This window comes from Notamacropus eugenii, chromosome 7 (assembly GCF_028372415.1).
Source record: "Notamacropus eugenii isolate mMacEug1 chromosome 7, mMacEug1.pri_v2, whole genome shotgun sequence".
In the NCBI taxonomy this organism is placed as follows: domain Eukaryota; kingdom Metazoa; phylum Chordata; class Mammalia; order Diprotodontia; family Macropodidae; genus Notamacropus; species Notamacropus eugenii.
Genome location: NC_092878.1, coordinates 169,063,683 through 169,083,793, shown reverse-complemented (window position 1 = coordinate 169,083,793; position 20,111 = coordinate 169,063,683). Strand labels below are relative to the sequence as shown.

The window sequence follows — 20,111 nt, the reverse complement described above, 5'->3', positions numbered from 1 at the left end:
GAAAAGGCTGTCCTTTGGTCTGCTGCAGAGCCTCTCAGTAAAACTGGGGTTTTTAGCAGTTTTACCTCGTGCATGATGCATGTTTGTAACGTGGCCGATCTCCCCTCTGGTTGTGCATGCTCTGTTTGTCTGCCATGTGCCCTTCTAGCCCCCATCATGTCCTTGGGGCCTCTTCATGCCTGCTAGGCCCCTCCTGGTCTCCTTCAGTCACAGGAATCAGAGGATTTGGGAAGGGCTTTAATCCAACCCCCTCATTTTACAGAAGAGGAAACTGAGAACCAGTGAAGGGAGAACGCTGGTCATCCCTGACACTTGCTCTTAACGGTCCTTCCTGTCCTGACCTTAGTTCTTGGGATTCCCTCTAGCAGCTCCTTCTTGGTCCCCTCCACTGGCTCTTGTCTTCACTACCACTGCCCCCTTCCCTCCCCCCTAACTTGAGTTACCATTTGTGTGCACCTCTAAACACACATCTCCCGAGTTGACAGAAGCGCCTGTCTTGAATCAATTCCCCTTTCTCTTAACCTGCCAAAAGGGCAAATCTTTGTCCTGTTCAGACCCAACTCTTTGTACATACTCTCCAGTGCCCCAAAACTGATCCCTCTGCTACCTGCGGAGGGCTTCCCCCTCCTCCACACGGTTCCACATTACAGCCTTAGGAGGTGCTCTCTCCTTTGTTCTACACTAGGTCCCAACTGTTATTTCCCAATGACCTGTTCTGGATTGATCTCCTCTCAACCTAAAATCCTAGTATGATAAATCTTACCCCTGCATCCTAATTAGTGCACTGATAGGCTTAAAAACTAATTACACACTAAAACCTCAACACACCACCAGAGCTTCTGGCTCATACTATTGATTTTGCAGCATGGTCATGTGTCTTTGAAGAGCTCCTTGTGGGCCCAGTTAAGCAACGAAAGACCTATAGAAACTGAGAGATTTGAAGGTTCTGCATGAGCCTGTAAGTACAGATATCCCTCCAGAAGTACAAGAAGCATCCTTCTGGGTTGTGGAATCCAACATCACATCTCCTTGAGGAGTGGTGTGATGTGTAAGCCCTCAGGCAAGGTCTGGAGTTGGGACCGAAGTGCCCTTCTGTGTCCAAACAAGGCTTCTAAGGAACTCCAAGATGTAGCCTGCTCTAGTGGCAGCTGCTGCTGAGTCCAGGGACTGTCCTAGGAAACGTGTAACAGAAGAAGGCAGACTGCACCCAGAGCCTTCCTGCAAGCCCCTCTGCTGGTGTTAGCAGCCCAGAAGAGATCCAGGAAGGTCCTGGGCTCATTGCCAGGAGGGGAGGCCATGCTTCAGAGCTCATGTCACAGTCTGGGCACATGTCACATTATGTCAGTGCTAATGAAGTCAGTCATAGTTTATAGAGTGGTAAGGTATAAGGTTTTTTTGAACAGTAGAGTAATACAGTCATCAATATTTCAGTGACCTCTGTGGAGAGACCTTGAAGTCAAAGAGAAGAGAAATAGATGCCTTCCTGGCAGTTAATGGGAGGCTAGAGGGCACTGCAGTGCACAGGGTGCTGGGCCTGGAATCAGGAGGGTGACCCTGGGAAAGTCATTTCATTTCTGCTTGCCTCAGTTTCCTCATCTGTAAAATGGGGATCATAATAGCCCCTACCTCCCAGGAGATCTTGTTTGTAAAGTGCTTAGCACAGTGCCTGGAACCCAGTGGGCCCTTTATCGATGCTACCTGCCACTACTATTATCATTCTCATCATTAATGATACTAAGGGGTTACCGAGAACACTGAGAAGTTAAGGGATTTTATCACTTGTTTGACTAAAATGCAGCTGACCTCCAATCTGTAAGCATTCCCTTGGCATACAAGTCCAGTGACCTAGTCAATCAATGAAATAAGCTTAGTTTGCATGACCTGAGCTTGATGAATTCATGAGGCTTGGCCTCATGGCAGCTCTGGGGGGGCCTTGGGAAAGATAGGATATTATACAGAGCTCTGACCCAAACACACAAGTCCTGGCATCTACTCAGGAGTCATGTCACCCTGAGCAAGTCAGGAGACCAATGCTTCATTGAATGGAGAGATTGGGAGGGCCTCCCCCTTTGTTGTGAAGATGAGGAAACTGAGTCCCAGAGAATGATACCCAGGTCCTTCTATTCTACCAATGCACTGAACTCTTAGCATCTGTAAGATGGGAGCAGCAGTCCTTGGACTGTGCGACTCAAAAACTATTCTGGAAAATGCTTGTCCAGTTCAGAGCACTTGAGTGAGGCAGGATGCCATTATTATTTGCCCCCAATATCAGTTGTTCCTCGGCAAAATGGGGGGAATAACACCTGACCCTGCCCCTTCTCAGGGTTGTTCCAAGGAGAGTGAACATCTGTGTAATCAGAGCAAGTAGGGGTAGAGGGGCAATGAACAAAAATGAGGCCTTGGGAAGTGTAACATCTGGTTATTGTCATTTTCAGCTTCAAGAAATATTCAGGAAAAAAAATGAAAGGAGAGAAGCAAAAGGAGACGAGGAGAAACGGGCACTGTTGGTAAGGGCACTTCTATCCTTCTGGGCTAGGCCTTGGTCAGGCCCCAAACCCCAGGCTCAGAGAATCCTGGCATGTCTGAGCCCTAGAGTGTTCTCCTGTCCTGCTCTCTGACAAGGGCTGCAGGGGGTACATCCACTGGCACTAAGTGCTGACCTTGTTATCGGGCATAGTGATGGGCTGTCACTGTCACAAGAAGTGTCAGTGGTCCATTAAGTCATTTTGGGTGGCAGCAGGATTGGAAGGGACATCGATGGAAGCATGTGACCTTGTACAAGGGAAACTGTAAAGGTGAATTTATTTTACATTCAGTTTCCTCTCCCTTGGTCGCCCTAGGCTGGGCCAGACTGAGGAGCTTGGTCACAGGTTCCATGTCCACCAAGCTCAGTGAGAGTCATCACCAGAAGGTAGGGTTCTCAGCTCCAGTATCTCGAGAAGAGCAACTGCCGGGGCCACGAAGGGCTAAGAGACATCGGCAGGCCATCCCAGGAGGAGCATTCATGCATGTCTCCAGAACCAGTTCTGAGGCTGTCATCCAGTCCCATGCTGTGCCACTGGGTTAGATAGAAGGTCAAGTTTGCCTTAGCAACACCTCATCACAGTGCCCTAGAGCAGTGGTCACCAATGTTTTGAGTCATCTGCCCCCATCAAGACAGGCATGCAGGGGCTTGGGAGGGATAATCTTTCCAGTGGCATTTGTGGATCTGCTTCATTCAGGGTGAAGTCACAACTGCCCTGAGGGGCCAGTGTCCATCTCCAAAGGGGAGAAGGGTTTGGAAACTCACAGAAGAATTGCCAAAGGGGGGTCAGTTGTCTTAAGTGATGGAGAGGTATGGTGGTGCTGGAGGTGAGTTTCATGGTTGACTATCATGAGGAGGTTGGCATCAGGAGTGGCCCATCTCCCTACCCTTAGACTGGTTCATCACACACCCCTTAGGGTCAGACTACAGCCCCACTTTAAAGACCCTCACCCCAGAGAGCCCAGGGAACTGCCCCAGTGCAATTCAAGAATTGTTTTTTGATGGTCTGCTGACGCCCAAGCAGGAGCTAGATGCTGAGCATACAACTGTCTCCCTCCTGGCAGAGTTTATTTTTTTCGGTGCAGGATGAATGCCAAGCATCTTTGGTGGGAATGGAAGAAACTGTTGATGGGGCTTCTAGGGAGTCTCCTAGGAGAAATTGCAGAGGGAAAGGACCACAGGCATGGAAGTGATGTGTGCAAAGACTCAGACTGGAGAGATGAGCTGCAGTCTATAGGGCTCAGTACCAAGGCCAGCGCTTGGCCTGTCAGTCAGTGGTACCAATGACAAACTGCTGTTCCTACTCAGCATCATGAAGATCTGTTGCGGATTGCTAGTTACTCTCTGTGTTTCAACATTCAAAAAAAAAAAAAAACCACAGAGATATATATATATATATATATAGATACACATAGACATGTGAATGTATTTATGTGTGTGTCTGTGCGTGTGTATCTATATATACAGATGCACACACACACACACACACACACACACCACTTGGGGAGATGCTTTCAGAATGCCCTTGATTACTGTAACTTTTGAAGAAGGTGGGATTTCACTTTCTCCACTAATGCAGATCCAAGGTCTTTCCGACCATCTGCCCTCAGGGAGGCTCATGTGGACCTGTGTCCTCCTCTTCCTCTTTTTCGGGCTGGTGCATTTACATATCCCCAAGGGAAGCATCCCTAATGAACCTGAGGCACCAGGGCAGGTAACCACCAAAGACTGTCATGCTGTTACTCAGTGTAATAGAGGATAATCCAAACTATCCAGGGAAGGCCTCTCATAATTCGTGAAAAGTCTAAATTTGGGGGGTTTATGGAAGTGATTTTACTTTCAGCTAGATACAGACTAACAAGATATTACCTAGTATAGGTAACTAGGTGACTTGCTTTAATGCATAGATAGGAAATGCATTCTGGTGTCATGGATCAAATGGTGACCTTAGAGTCAGCAAGATCTGAGTTCAGATTCTGCCTCTGACATGTATTTGTATGCCCACACAGGGGTCACCTAACTTGTTTAAGCCGTCTCCAAGATTAGAGGTGGCCACCATCTGGGTCTACATGGGGAAAGAGAGTCCCACCCTAGTAACTAGTCTATCTCTGGCTTCTGCTTGTTTCCTCCACAATCCATGTTGTTCCCCTTCAGGTCCTCCACATTCCAAGAAAGTGGTCCTGCCTGCTGTTTCCTGACCTGGATAGTCTACAGCCCATCACTATGTACAGGCATTCCTATACGTTCCTACCATGCTCTCCCTCCTTAGCCACATCTGGAATCCCTAGCTCCCTTTCCTGCTCCGCTCAGGGGCCTTCCCCTACTAAGGAAGGCTTTTCTTCCCCTGCTGTTGTGTGTGCTCTTTCCCTTCTTCTCTATATGCGCTGGCAGCCCCTCACTTCCCACCCCTGAGTACAAGGGCTCTTTTGTTTCTGCCTTATGTCCTCAAGGTCCCCTAGCACAGAGCTTTGCATTTAATAAATGTCTCTAATGCTGAATGGAAACATTGTCATTTCCAAAGTCTACCCTCTTCATCATATCCTGGGGCTGAGCTGAAGGGACATTGGCCAATCTTAAAATGCAGCCCCCTCGTTTTATAAATGCCACCCAGAGAGTAGCAAATGGCCCGAGAGGGAGTGTCAGACCTGGGACTTGGCCCTCAATTGGCTGGCTCAGAATCGAATTGTCTCTGCCCTTCCTATCTGCTCCAGGCCACTGTCCATCCCAAGTAGCTGAGTACCCCCTACCAAGTCTTGTATATATTGTTGGATGGTTAGCAAACTTTTCTGTAGAGAGGACACAAGGGTAAACTGTTCTCCCACTGGCCCTGTCCTGGTCGGTGCAAATCCCCAGTTCCCAAAGTCTACAGTTTTCTGGACTCCTCGAGTGTTTTTGGCTAAGCTGGGAAAGCCTTAGAGACAGAGTCCACATCAAACATTGATTCAGATGGCCTGAAGCTCCCCCTTGGTGCGTTGTTAATGCTACCACTTCTTCAGAAAGCATACCAGCTCCCAAATGTCCATGCAGGCTGTTCCCAACTCATCCTGAGTTCCCAGATGCACTGAAGCATTCCCCCATTCTTAATGACAGTGCTGTGAGTCCCAGAGCTGCAGCCTGCTGAGGCCACATGGGATTCAAAGCCAGTCCAGCTTTAGGAGTTTGCCCACAGCGGAGCAAGAGAAGGAGGAAAGACAAGTCCCGACCCTACAGTGTTGAGGGTCATCCATCTTTGGACTGGGTCTGCTGAGTGTAGAATGGAGCTGAATGACTCACCCTGATTCCTAACAGACTCTTTTGTCATCTTTCCTTTTCCTGTTGCTGTTCTGAAATGTGACCCTTCCTTTGGCCCTTTGTGCTGTGTGTCAGCGTGTGCAACTTTATGGACTCCATGCCTCTCCTAATAATGTATGTACCAACCCTCTCGATGTTCTTTATGTTTCTGGATCTCACCGGGCTGGGGGCAGAGGGGCTCTGGGGGATGGGAGATGGGAGGAGGGTGTTTCCTTATAGAAAGGGGCCTCTCCTAACTTCTAGGCTGCCCCTTTAAGGACTGGGTGATTATACTAAGGACAGAAAGTTGTCTCTATCTGACTACTCAAAGGGAAAAGGTCACCTCCTAAGAGAAGTGTCTGGGGAGTGGGAGAGTAGCAATGGGAAGAATAGGAAAGGAATACTTCACAGCATGAATTGTCCAAGGGATTTGCAAATTCAGAATTCATACAAACGAGCTTCTTGATTCCCCATTCCCCTTATGCTGAATCTAGTCCTCTCATCTTCTCCCAACTTGTTACCTTCACAAAGTACACAATGCCCAGGAGGTGCACTGTGGCCCCTTGGCCAGACCCCACAGTTCCTGGCTGACTGATAGACTGAGGAGGTGTGTGGGCTGATCATCAGGGTGGTCTTCAGTGAATTCCTCCTGCTCTTTGTCCTAAATCTCTTGTTGCTGACCCAGCAGTATTGGAGAGCTGGCAGGTGGAGAACTTGTCTGTCCTTTGGTCTTTCTGTGTTTAACCAGACACCATTGGCCAGGCCAGGCAATAGAAGTATCGCATTCAAGGACATGTTCTAGCAAGTACTGAGATGCATAATCTCTTTGCACTGTCTCAGATGCCACAGTTAAAAAAAACAAACAAACCCAGCAGTCTTTGAGCAATCCCCAGCTGCCCCACACAGGATGGCCCATTTCCCAGGACTACAAGGCCACTGAATTTGTATCACAACAGCCCTCAGTGTCAGACCAGAGGCCCTTTCATTTCCCCAATGAACCTGCCACCATGCTGAAAAGGACTCCCAAGGCATTCTAGGAAGCAACTGGGGCCCAGAATCCAGAGTGTGACTCACACAGTGTCTTCCTCCTCATCACCCTCACAGAAGCATGCATCTTGATGGAGCCAATGTGAAGAGCAGAGAAGGTTGTCTCTCTCTGATTTTAAACTAAACCAAGGCATAAGTCTTCATTCTAATGTATGGGATATGGTTTAAAGAGAAGATTTACCTTGCATGATCTCAGACAAGATGATGCTAAAATGGAATGCATATTTGACTTAGCTAATTAGTTTATATCAATTTGTTGTTTCACAGTGAGGGAGTTTTTGCTGAGAAAGAAGCGATGAGTTCTGTAAAGTACAGGCACACAAGGATGTCTCTTTTAGATCCAGAAAGCAAATACAAAGACATTCCAAGAGTTTTTAAACATGTTCTGCTTGGGACTTTCTAGTAACTTTATGATTTTACTGTTCTTAATTGATTGCCACTTTCAGATATTGTACTCAGGTTGGAGGGCAGGGTAGAGAGTCAGTACTGGGGCAGGGACCCCCCAGAGAGAGACAATGCTGAATGTACCTCTTCCTGCCAGACAAGCATTGCATCCCATGAGGCTGCTCATCAGACTGAGGCTCAGTAGCCTTGATGCAGCCTTTGGTTTTTCCAAACTGGTTGCACCCCCTTGTGAACCCATCAGGTCATCTCTACACTGTCCTCTCCTCTGCCTCTCCAAGTCCTCAGGCCCTTCTCCTCCTGCTGGTCATGCTTTGCCAAACCCATCTTTGGATTTCTCCCCCCATCCTCGTCCTCCACTCCTACTCGAAGGCTCCCAGAGCGAGGGAAGAAGGCATAAAGCCACGCTGGCTGGGCCAGCTCAGCATTTGTTATGTAGTCTCTGAGGCCCTTCAGTGTTCCATTCCTTGTTAATTGGTTCATCATCCCCAGTACCAAAGGCAACTCTTCTTTTGTCTTTCTTCAAACCTCCCATGGTTCTCCCCGCTCAATGTCAGATATGTTTATCCATGCCATTGTACCATGATCACCATAAGGATGGACAGGGTCTTCAGTGCTGGGCAATCCCAGACTCGCAGTCTTCTACCCCTCTATGCCTAAAGAGAAACTCTCCTCTACAAAACTCTCCATCAGTGGAGAGGTGCCCAGCCTGTGTTTGAGAACTTCAGATAAGGGGAATCTGCTCCCTCCCAAGGCAGCCCATGTTATCTAATCAGACTCATGTCCCCGTAAACTCTGCTGGTTTGGAGCCAGGTAGAGTAAGGGCAACGTCTCTGATACACAGCAGACAGTCAGCTGTTAGAAAATCGTGGCTTTTAGGCTTGCTGTCCCAGATCCTTCAGTCTTCACATCACGTAATCTCAAGGCTTCCTATCTTCCTGACCAGTGCACTAAGGACATGCCCACCTTGAGACTGGGATGCGCAGGACTGAGCACAGTACCCCGTTGGGCACAGGGCAGGGCAGAGCAGAACCCTGATCACACCCTGATTCTGGACACTACATCCTTTTTAATACAACCTACAAGCTTTGGGGGAAGGGACAGTACCCCTCCTACTTCAGCACTGCAAAGATGCTTTCCCTCCACTGGCACAGATAGCAGCTCCCTTCCCCCTGTACCAAAAATTCTCAGGCATTTCTGTGGCTTAAAGAATTCACCAGCCTGTCACTTATCCAGGGATGACCCTCTCTGAACTATCTGCCATCATTCCCCAGCCTGCACTTAAAGGGGCCTCTCCCTCCCCTTTGGACCTTCTGTCCCCGTCTTCAAGTGCCCCACGGGGCCTCTGGACTGGGGTGAAGCATCCAAGCGGGGCTTTTGGGGGGACACTCTCAGGGTAAGCACACAAACACAGCAGCAACAAACGCCCCAGAGATCTGGTGAAATCTTTCCAGTTTTACCCCAACATAAAGGACACGTCACCATTGTCATCCTTTCTGTATGTATATGTATGTGTACATGCATGTCTGTGTATTTTCCATACATGTGTGTGCATGTGTGTTCTGACCTGTGCCCCACCAATCAGCGCCTTGTGTTCATGTCTGCGGTCTGAGGGAGATCTGAGGGGCTCTGCGACCTGCCCAGCCTGTCGGAGTCAGAGGCCTATTCAGACTGACTAACGCCAGCTCTTCTCAGTGGGACTCCTCCGTGGGTCTGCAGCAAGGGAGATGGCCAGGGGACTTTGGCCAAGAATGCAATCTTCTACCCCCTGGAAGGTGCAGAATTTCTTCCTACAGAGGCTGACTTAGAAAATGGATTCTCTGAGGATCAGCTGGGATCCCTCACATTAGGAGGATCCCTTAGAGAATCCCTCTAGTGAGGCACATTTGTCACCAGCTTGTGACACCCTACTCTCCAGGCTTCCTTCAGTCACACCTGACTAGCAATGATGCTTCTTGTCATACTCATATTAAAAGAAGGAGGGGCTGATTCTTTTTGCGTCCAGCCAGGTAATCAAAAAGGAACACCACTGAAAGTCCTGCAGGTTAATCAGCAGGGCAATAGAAGAGCGTTCTGGGCAGCCCCCAACTAAAGGCTGAGTTAGCGTGGTTTTCTTCTCTTGTTGGTTAGAAGAGTTTTCGAGAGTGGGAGCTGTCATTCTTGGAAATTCCACTTTATATTTCAATTGTGCCTCTTGAAACTTCTACAGGTGCTTAAAACAGGAGAACTCATCTCCAGAAGCTACTGGGACACGCTGAGACGGAACACAAGCCAAGCCCTCTTTTCAGACCTCGCTGAGGTATCAGAAAAACCTGGACCCACCAGTCCAGCCACTGTTTGTCATTTTATTAACTTAGTCCTCATTTCATTTCAGAATCAGTGGTGGAATTAAAAACTCACTGTGTGTAGACCAGGGGTTCTCAGAGTGTAGTCCAACATCCCCAAGACCCTTTCATGGGGGTGTGTGGGGTCAAAACTGTGTTCATAATAATAGGAAGACTTCTCGTTGAATGTAGTGGTTTTTAGTAGATAGGAGCAAAAGCTTTGGAGTCTTTGGTCATTTTTAAGGGTAAATAGTCCTGAGACTAAAAGGTTTGAGAACCACTTGTTAGGCATTTCTGTTTCACTTAGTAAGAATGAAGATGATAAAATGATGCATGTAGTCCTTCTCAAAAGGGAAAAGAGTCAATGAGTTCATTGTTTCGTGATTTCCTTTAGCGTGTGCTATAGGAACCATCACCTCTGACAATGGCCTGATCCTTGTTGGACACTTGTAAAATGTCTTGTTTTGGTTCTGGTTTTTAACTTTGATCTATGCCTTTTTTAAACTTGAATTTTACACATTGCTGACATTCTTTTATTTAGTTTGTCAGAAAAGAGATGACTCGGAATCGGTGATAAACAGCTTCCCTGACTGAAATCCTCACAAATTCTCCCTTTAAAGAATAAGGTCATCTCTGCAAAAGAAGTTTACAAGTATGCAAAAGAATTTCTGACTTAGCTCAGCTCCCCAAACCAAGAGCATTTTTCAGACTCTAAATGCTTAGGTACTGGACAATGATGCCCTCCAACTGGTGATGTGAAAGACACCTTCTGCCCCCAAAGAATGCTGTCTTGGCGGCATTAGCAAACCCATGCTGGGCAGCTGCTGAGGTAATGCATTGGGCATTGGGCGTCTCCTTTTGTCTCTAAGGATGCCCACTCTTTGGGGCTCTTACCCATCCCAGGGCAGCTTGGTTCAGTGGTCCCTGCCTCCAGGCAGCACATCCAGCATGGCTCCGTCCCTCCACCGCTTTCTTTTCCCGTGCTGGTCAGTGGAAGCTTCAGGACCCGCCCCTGCCTTGGCCAAGTATGCACACTGCCATCCGTCATCACCCCGCCAATATGGAGCCCACCACCTTAGCCTCAGCACTTAGAGTTAGACAAGGGAGGGGGGCACCCTTTAATTAATTAATAAGAGTCTCAGCTCAACCATCTGAGTCTGGATGAGACTTTGGGCAAGTTCACCGAATGTCTCCATCTCCTCGTATGAGAGGAATGGGAAAGAGGATTGTGAAGTGCCTTCTAGCTGTGATTCTGGGACATGCAGATACGACACGCAGCCAGCATAAGGGGAACTAAAAGACAGTCAAGAAAGAAAATGGGTCCAGCCATTCTGGAGAATGATTTGGAACGAGACCCCAGGGGCAATAAAACCGTGCGCGTCATCTGACCCAGCAAGAGGCCTGCGAGGTCTGTGTCCTGAAGCCGTCAAAGGGAAAGGGGAGGTCTTGGTGCAGCAGCTCCTGCTAAAGAGCTGAAAATGGAGGGGAATGGTGTGTGAGAGACGATGAAGAGGATGGGTTCAGAGAAGCCGGGGAAGACGTATATGAACTGAAAAAAAAATGAAGTGAGCGAATCAGGCGACCAGAGCTCAGCCGCGTTGTGGGATGGCCAACGGCGGGATCAGCGCCGGGAGCCGCCTCAGCTCGAAGGACCACGACGTAAACGGTGCCCGCATCCTCGCAGAAAGCCCATCGAAGCTTGTTTGTTGGCTCTGTTTGGGTTTGCTTCCTTTATTTTTTCTTGCTTTTTTTCCAGGACATAGATAACATGGAAATATGTTTTGCATGGCTTCATTATAATGAGTATAATGTTTCTTCCTTTCTCAATGAGTGGGGAAAGAATGGTGGCAGAGAATGAGTTTGGAGTAGAAAATGAACATTAAATAAAAAAAGAAAATGGGTAAATTTACTCTGGGCTACAGAATAAAAGGAAAATCCCGATCATTTCACCGCTGTGGGAGACAGACTAGTAACACTGAAGGCCGTCTTGAAGGGCCCCTCCCTCAAATATGTAACTGCTGAAATTGCGCTAGCAGAGATCCATACTTTGTTAACAACCTACTCTTAAAAATACAAGGAGCCATGTTAACGTAGATTGTCAATCCTTCATACCACAGGATGAATGAGCAGCTCAATGCAGTCAGTTGTTCTCTGGGGGCATGAGAGCTTTGCCCAGGCTGGGCTGGCAGGGAGAGGGGTGAGATTGTCAGAAAGCCCAGACTGGGCATAAGAGCAGGAAAGGATGTGGGAGTGACCTGTCGACAAACTTCACCCTTCAGGGAATGGTGGAATCTAAGCATTCAGGGCAAAAGTCTGGAGAAGATAATGCTTTAGCCTGATGAAAAAGTGTGCCACCTATGGAATGCTCTCGTGTGCAGCAGAGCAGATGAGGCCTGGGTTCCAGTCCTCGATCTGACCCCACTGAGAAGTGATCACTGCTCCAGAGACCGTGGGGCATTGAGCTTACCCTTCCCAGGAGTTCCTGCCCCAATGAAATTCAGTCTAACCCTATCACTCTGCTGTTGCTTTTTCCTTTCATTACTGGAACAGTGGGGCAGCTAAGTGGTGCAGTGGATAAAGCACCAGTGCAGGAGTCAGGAGGACCTGTTCAAATCTCACCTCAGACACTTGACACTCACTAGCTGTATGACCTTGGGCAGATCACTTAACCGCAATTGCCTCATCCTGCATCATCTCCAGTCATCCTGATCTGGTCACTGGATTCAGGTGGCTCTGGAGAAGTGAGGCTAGTGACCTGCACAGCCCTCCCTCACTCAAAACAAAGTCAAGTGCAAGTCATGTCATTATTTCTCTGATGGCATGGTCTTCTTTGGCAATGAAGGCCAAACACACTGGAACAGTGCACTGTTGGGGGGAAATCCTGTTTCCATGAACCAAGAGGCTATGGGTATGCCCCTTTGGAAGTCAAAAACTTTAGGAATAGTCAGTCCCCTATCCAGAACTATGCTGACTCCAACTTCAGCGCCCTGGCCACATCTACCTCCCTCTGGTCCTAGCCACCTCCTCCTGACCTTACTACCAAAGGGGGCAAACAAGTAGGCTCCCCAGCCAGACAGGCTCTCAGACCTGGGGCTTGTCCCTTGGCCAGGGCACTGCTGCCACTCCCCAGTCAAGGGCCTCGCCCTCCTTCCCCAATAGCAACCCTCTCTAATGTTCAGTATTCAGCTCTTCTCAGCAGTTTTTCAGAAATCATTTTGGAAGAAAAAATTTGGAGGTTTTAATATGGAAAAGTCTAATGTCAAAGAAGCCTCTTTGTGAGGAGTCTGGCAGCCCCTTCCTGCCTGCTCTGCAGAACGCATACTCTGGTAGGCCTGCCATCCCCCATGAGCCTGGCTCCACCATGTCCAGCTGGTTGGGGGTAAGGAAGGCAAACCTGTGAGCCAAAGTTCCTGGACTTTATGGAGAAATGAAGCTTCTGGGGGGCCACAAGGAGAAAGCTTGCATTTCCCAGCCAAATCACATTGAGTTTTAGAGGATCATAATCCCTGAAAAGCCATTTAGCTGCCTTGTTAGAGTCATGGACCCCAATACCAAGCTGGTGTGCACCACTGAGTTGTTTCAGGCTCTCCACTTGTTCAAAGCAAAGACTTGGAAACCTGCTCATAATCACATTTTTATTCATTACAAATCACAAATCAATTCAGATTTTCCAGGTAATTATTTTTCAGTATTGTTGACAAATTTGCATAGTAATCTGCTCCAGGCTCTAGGCCCAAAAGTAGGTGTAACCCTATTGATTTGGAGAGGCCCATCAGAGCCCTGTTTTAATAAGCTCATTATTTTTTTTTTTTGCCTAGATTTAGGTGTCCCACAGGTTAAAGCATGTCCCCTTAAATGCAGCTACATACTGTAATTTCCTAAAGCCCTGTATTTAAATTGTAACAGAAAGGGGCACACCAACTGTTTTTACCATGGGCTTTGCAGGGTTCCAGTCGGAGCCATACTGAAAGTCCAGGTCCTGTTCAGAGGTCCAGTTCTCTCCTGTCAGAGTTTGGAGGATTTCTTCATTGATCATTTCTCAGACAAATTTCATTGATAAAACCAGTTAATCTGAATGGATAAAAACCTGTAAAGTCACCGTCTGTGTTCAAAAGTCTCTTGGTTACTTTCATTTATGCACTAGAATTTGACTCAAAAATATAGAGAGCCTACGTATACCTTTGTAGGATGGGACCTGCCTGTATTGCAATTATTTTACGGAAATCAGATCAAAGCAAAGTGAGATAATCCCCTTCAGTGAAAATAGCATCTGGAGTTCTTTTGTGGCTTTGGTGTCTTTTTGTTATGAAAACACCTGAATTCATTTTCTTCTAACAACAAGCCGGGGAATCAAAGGGCTCAAGCCCCTGGTTTTGTCTCACCCTTTATGAGATTCAAGTTATATAATGATGGGAGGGTATTGAGACGTGAGGCTAGTTTTCAGTGACTCTGAACTGTGCTCTGTTTCACGGGATGAAAAAGTGTTTTCACCATTTCCATTTGCTCCTTTTTTTTTTCCCTGATGTCAAACTGGAGCTCATGGCCCTGTAGATCTGGATTAGCTGGATAAATGCAACCTAAATCTAATAAGATTTTGATGATGAAAGCCTGTAAAGAAAGATCTGATCTGATTTGGAGCCATGAGAAAAACTGGTTCAATGAGGTCATTGTTGAAAAGTTGTCTAAAATAAAGCCATCTACATTTCAGTGTATTATTGTCCTGAAATGGAGGACTCCACCACTCAGGGAAAAGCATGATTCAGCCATCGGTGTTTCTGAGCTCACTGAGTTTCAGTGTTCATGTAATCTCAGATTTTAAGGAAACACAACAGATTTTCAGACCTAGGTTGCTCTTCATTGGTACTACCATTAAAAAGGCTTAAATGACAGTGTACCACATAAGAAATCCATATTATTATTATCAAAATTAAACCAGAGCGCTATCTCGTGCTTGTTCTTGTTCAACAACCTTTTGCTAACTTGATAAAATTCTTGGATGCTCAGAAATGTCAAGTGGGTGAAGGCTGCCTTCAGGGTCCTCCTGCTTCCTTTTCTGTTCCCAAGCACCCACTTTCAGCGTCCCTGGCTTCCAAATCCCGTTTAATGATTGCCCACCCACTCGAAACCCCACCTGGTCAAAGCTCCAGTTCTCCAAAGAACAACTGACCTCACTGACCTGTTAATTTACACTGTGGTATTAGGTGGTGCAGTGGATAGAGTTCCTGGTTTGGAGATGAAAGACTTGAGTTCAAATCCAGACTTAGATACTTACTAGCTGTGTAAGGGCAAGTCACTTTGCCCTGCTGGCTTCAGTTTCTTCATCTGTAAAAAAAAAGCTGGAAAAGGACGTGCAAAACACTCCAGTATCGTTGCCAGTCACAAAGAGTAGAACACAACCGAAATGACTAAGCAATGGCAACAAAAATTAATAGTTAGTGTACTGTGTTAACTTTTCCATGGCTCATTGCCTTTTCTAGAGTATGTTGTTAAGCCAAAGTATACATCTCTGCTTAGGAAATTTCATCAAATACTTTTTAGGGGAGGAAGACGTTTCCTAACAGCCCTACAATATAACTGATCCATCCCTAGCAGGCACACTGAGTAGATAATATTGTGGGAATTGGGGAAATTTTCCTAAGTCCAAAGAAAAAGCTATTCATTTAAATTCTTTAATTTCTCTTAAATCTCTTCAGAATAATAGATTACACTATAATAACTGTAACATAGTTATTCCCCCTCATCTAATATATTCCTATCAAGCTCTCCCATTTGTCACTGATTTTTTAAAAGTGTGTTTGGGGGATTTTGCATGTATCTATTCAGATTTCCCATGTACTATCACTAGAAGGTTCTCTTGTAGGCCATACTTTTGTTTGGCCTTGACAGAACATGAAGTAGACAAAAGATAAAGTGGTCTTCACACGTTGGCAAGGCCTTCTGACTCTGCAGGATACTGGCAACAAGGGCACAGTGACTAGATTACATTCCTGAAATCTCATTTGACAGAATTCATAGTTTCCATTGAACTGGTGCAGGATTGATTTCCAAAACTGTGTTGCTCTTCTGAAAAATGGACTGGATACAAACTTGCTTTGGAATAAGGTTGAAATTGCTTTTCTAAAAAAGGTACAAGACAACATTAGCATCATTGAGTTTTTCTGTTGAACATCTCACCAAAGTACCATGAGAGTACCAAGGAAGAGTTCAGGTATGCACTAGCATAGCTTGCTCTCCTGATATAAGAACAGCCCTTTGGAGAATCTTTTATGGACTGAAGAGTTCTCAGTCGTATCTCATTGTTGGGAAATTTGGCTCTTTAGAAAGCCCCTGAACTAGGGAAACCAGAGTCTCTGCTTGAACAGAAAACACTCAACCAAATTGTGGAAGGAACTGTCAACTGTTCTAGTTAATATATTGAACGCAGATGCAACCTAAAGGCATATTTTGGAAATGACCACTTAAAAAAATTAGTCATTAAAGATTGTACCAAAGACCTTAGCTGTTTTTTTTAAAGTAGACCTATGATTTCGTTGGATACAAGATGGCACCTGCTTTGCAATTTATAATTTTAGAGAATGGTCTGGGGCCCCGGGAGATTGAGTTGATCATGGCCACCCATTATATGTCAGAGGTGGGATCAGATGGGGCCCTTCCTGACTGGGAGGCCAGCTCTCTCCTGTCTCTTGTCTCTCCTCTCTCTGTTTCGGTCTCTGTCTCTGCCCCATGTTCCTTTTTTATCACTATACATCCCTGATGATGCCCTTTTCAGTGAAGCTCACCACTGTTAGTACGCTTCTAAAGTTATTGGGCGTAAGACGCTCAGACTCCCATTGAACTAGTGATTCCTTTTCGTGTTATTTTGAAATGTTTTGGCTTCATTCTCCTTTCCATGTGGTTCATGTGGTCCTAATGAACGTGTAGCTGTTTTGAATGTTTTATACATGTATTTGTATGTTTTTATCTAAGGAATACAGAAGAATCTCTATGTTCTGCTGATTTTTTTTTACTAAAACTAAGTTTTTTATTGTACTATTTGAAGCGAGCTGATGACATCACGAATTTGGTGTCAGATACAACGCTGCTTGTGCACTTTTTTGGAAAGAAAGGCAAAGCTGAGCTCAACTTTGAAGACTTTTACAGGTAAGATTTAATTTATGCTTAGAATGACAAATGTAGATTTTAAGTACTTAATTAGTGCCTAAAGAGACCTTAGTGATTATGTAGCACCATTCCTCATTTTATAGGTAAGGAAAATGGCCTGCTAAAGGCCAAGCAGTAAGCTAGTGGCAGAACCAGCCCCAAGCTCCCCAACCCCAAGTCTGAGTCCTCAATGCCCTAAACTATTAAAAAGGGGGGCGGGGCAGGGAACCTGAAAAGGCTTTAAAAGTTTTAGCCTTAAACGTGCCCACAAGGCCAATGCTTTCCTTTTGTCATTAGCAGACATCTTAATGTCCGTGATCTTTATTTAAATAAATATAACTCAGAACCATAGATGGTAACCATCAGCATAAGACCATAGCCTTTTTGATGTTTGAATAAAAACAGTCCTAATGTTGCACGATGATACGAATCATTCATTTCTACCATTGCCTTTATAATATCCTGTCAAGGGATGGAATTCATACCTAAGGGAGAATCAGGCCTTAAATTGCCAACGCTCCTGTGGCTCTGGGGACTGCCTCACATCTGCTGATAAACCTTGAGGACATCATCATTTTAATTTGGAGGCCTGTGAAGCCACACCCACCAAGACCCAAATGGATCCCTGATCTCCCCAGAACACAGATCCCAGTCTGTCATGCCCAGGCCTGTATGCACACAACCAGAGAGCACTGATTTTCTGGAAGCTTCACTCACCTTCTCCCAGGAACCAGTGGAGCCCCATGGATGCCTGCCCATCATCCCTCCATCTCGCCAAGTGACCTCCCCCCAGCTTCCGGATGGCACCATTCCTGCCCTTCTTCTGCACCTTCATTGTTTGCACTCACCACACACCTCTCAGGGCCCTCAGTGCTAGACTCATTTTTAATTCTTTGGATGCAGTTATATTCTTTGTCTTGCCCTATGGCAACTCTGTGATGATACTATTGGTGAAAAGATGGGCCTTTCCTTTGATGGGAAACGAGCTTTGCCAGCTCCTCTCCAGTTCACCTGTAGGCCCACTCTATTTTCCAAGTGTGCTATCTCTGCTATCGAGCCCTAGAGGGGCCGTCTAACCTGCGTGCTGAAAACTCAGCAATAGATAGTACTGATCTACTTGGTATTCCGGTGCAGCTGGCCATTCTGCTCCTTTGAGTGATCACAGAACCCTCCCCTCCAGGAGACCAGAACATGCCCTGGGGCTTTGTGCAATCAGCATGAGGCCCTCCCAAACAGAAGCTCTTGGAGGAGCTCAGCATTCACAGAGAAGCCCTAACACACCTGCACCCTGCACTGGCTGTCCTCCACTATGTGGCAAATAACTTTGCCCAGCATCCATCACCCTGCTCGACACCTTGCCTGATGGGGATTGTGAGAGGACCACAACACAGGGCTGTTCCTGTAGTTCTGTCTTCTGAGGAGTCTGGAGGGATTTTGATGTAAACATGAGAGATGCTTTGTTGTAAGATAGTCTCTAAGGTGGTATTTTGTTCATAACCAACAAACAGTAAACACAAGGGGGTTTTACATCCTCAGCATTTTTCAGTTAATTGTGAAGTAACAAAGATGTCATCCATCACTGAATATCACACTGAGAAATACTGAAGTAGAATACATCTGCTTGTGGCTTCTATGGGGCTGGGAAAGGGGATGAGTAAGATGAAAAGGTGGAAGGAAATCATGAGGGTGAATTGGAGGTTTTGGACCAGTGAAGGAGATAAGATGTTGAATTTGAAGAGGAGAAAAGTGGCAAAATTGTATGGGGCAGGAAGCGGGGGGAGGGGAGAGGGATGAGAGGCACTGAAAGACAATTTGAAGGACAATCTGTAGTCCCAGATATGGGTCGAAATTATACTTATAAGGGAAACCAGGTCAGGGACCATTAACGAGAGTAGAAGTGGATTATGGAGGAATAGGGAGAGGAGCCTGAAGAAACCCAGTCAAGAAGGATAAGCAAAAGGTCGTTGGCAAAACCAGGCACGGCAATACAACTTTTAAAAATGTCAGCAGAATTGATAGGCAGGCTGAGTCAATTGATGAAGTGAATTGCTGGAGTGTGGAGGAGGGAGTAAATTATACAAAATTTAACCTGGTGTTCAGTGTCGTGGCATAAACATCCATAAGTGGCTACAAGCAACAAGACTGAGCATCTTAACCATTGTGAACCATAGAGGAACATTTTCAAGGGCTTGTATCATTTACGATACTTGTTTTTCTGCTGCAGTCAGATGACTGTTGTCTGTGCTCCAGCTCTAGGCTCATCTATCTCTGCAGACTCCAGGTCCTTAGGGCTCCCAGAGTAACAGGAGGAAGGCTTTCATGGGTAAAAAGAGGTCTGTGGTGCAAGAGAGAGGTTTCTGAAGAGGGGAAAAGTAGGAAGGAAAAGGACAGTTCTACAATTAGCGCTGGGAAAGAGATTGGAGGCTCTTGCTGAAGAAGAGAGAGTTGGATCGCTAAGAGGAACAAGCTACTTGTCCTTGTAAGGATGGCATAAAGAGAGACAGAGGAAGAAGGCGCCAATGAGGAGACACTGAAGCAGCCAGCTCTCTGCTCACCGGCCCACCACAGCCAAGAGGCCTCTCACCTTCCTCCATACGAGACTTAGCCAAGAGGCTCTTGAGACTTGTCCAAGTGCGTGAACAAAATGGCACAAGTGGCACTTTCAGGAGGAGTCTAAAATGAATTGCCAATAATTACATCAAGTCACAGGCAGAAAACTGAAGGACGAAACATGAGGAAGCAGGTTGAATTGTCCTCACTATTACCAATTCATTGAAGGCAAGGAATGCTGAAGAGAAAATTTAATTTGGGATGGTAACAGCTGGTGAAGAAGGCAGTGGTGGAGAAAGAGATGCGGATTTCCAGACCATGGCTAATGTGTTGTTCACTTGGTGACAAAGAAGCTACGATATCAGCAAAGTTGTTATATATAAAACAAATTAAAAGAAATCATCGGCATTATTGTATGTTGCCAACAAAATCCATCAGGAAAAGATAGAAAAAGTAGATCCATTTAAAATAACTGCAGGATGTATAAAACATCGGGAATCCACCTACCATGATACACAAAGGAACGATACAAATACAGCTATCAAATCCTGTTCGTGGAAATAGAAAGCAAAATCATTGGAAGAATATTAATTGCTCATGGATAGTCAGTCAGCAGATATTTATTAAGCACCTACTGTGTGCCAGGGACTGTAGATACAAAGAGACTGCCTGCTGTCCAGGAGAGTCCAGGACAACAACCTGCCCCTCTCATTCAGCCTCCCCCTCACATCATTCCATCCTGCACACTGCTGCCTGAGCACAGATCTGACTCCATAAACTCCAGAGCCTCCCTATTGTTTTGGCAACATAATGGGGACTCCTCTCTTTGACTTTTACAGCCCACTACACTGTGA

The 20,111-nt window shown here is 46.2% G+C and overlaps 1 protein-coding gene across 2 annotated transcripts in view; it reads left to right on the top strand.

Moving 5' to 3' along the window:
• MICU3 (mitochondrial calcium uptake family member 3) overlaps nucleotides 1-20,111 on the top strand; it is a 78,800-nt gene that overhangs the window by 44,696 nt on the left and 13,993 nt on the right. For both annotated transcript variants that reach the window (XR_011970820.1, XM_072625659.1), the window contains exons 7-10: nucleotides 2,436-2,507; nucleotides 5,891-5,929; nucleotides 9,453-9,542; nucleotides 16,607-16,707. Coding sequence is in view for 1 of the 2 variants with exons in the window: in XM_072625659.1 (XP_072481760.1) it covers nucleotides 2,436-2,507; nucleotides 5,891-5,929; nucleotides 9,453-9,542; nucleotides 16,607-16,707 (302 nt within the window). In the remaining variant the exon portion in view is untranslated. The remainder of the gene's footprint in view (nucleotides 1-2,435; nucleotides 2,508-5,890; nucleotides 5,930-9,452; nucleotides 9,543-16,606; nucleotides 16,708-20,111) is intronic.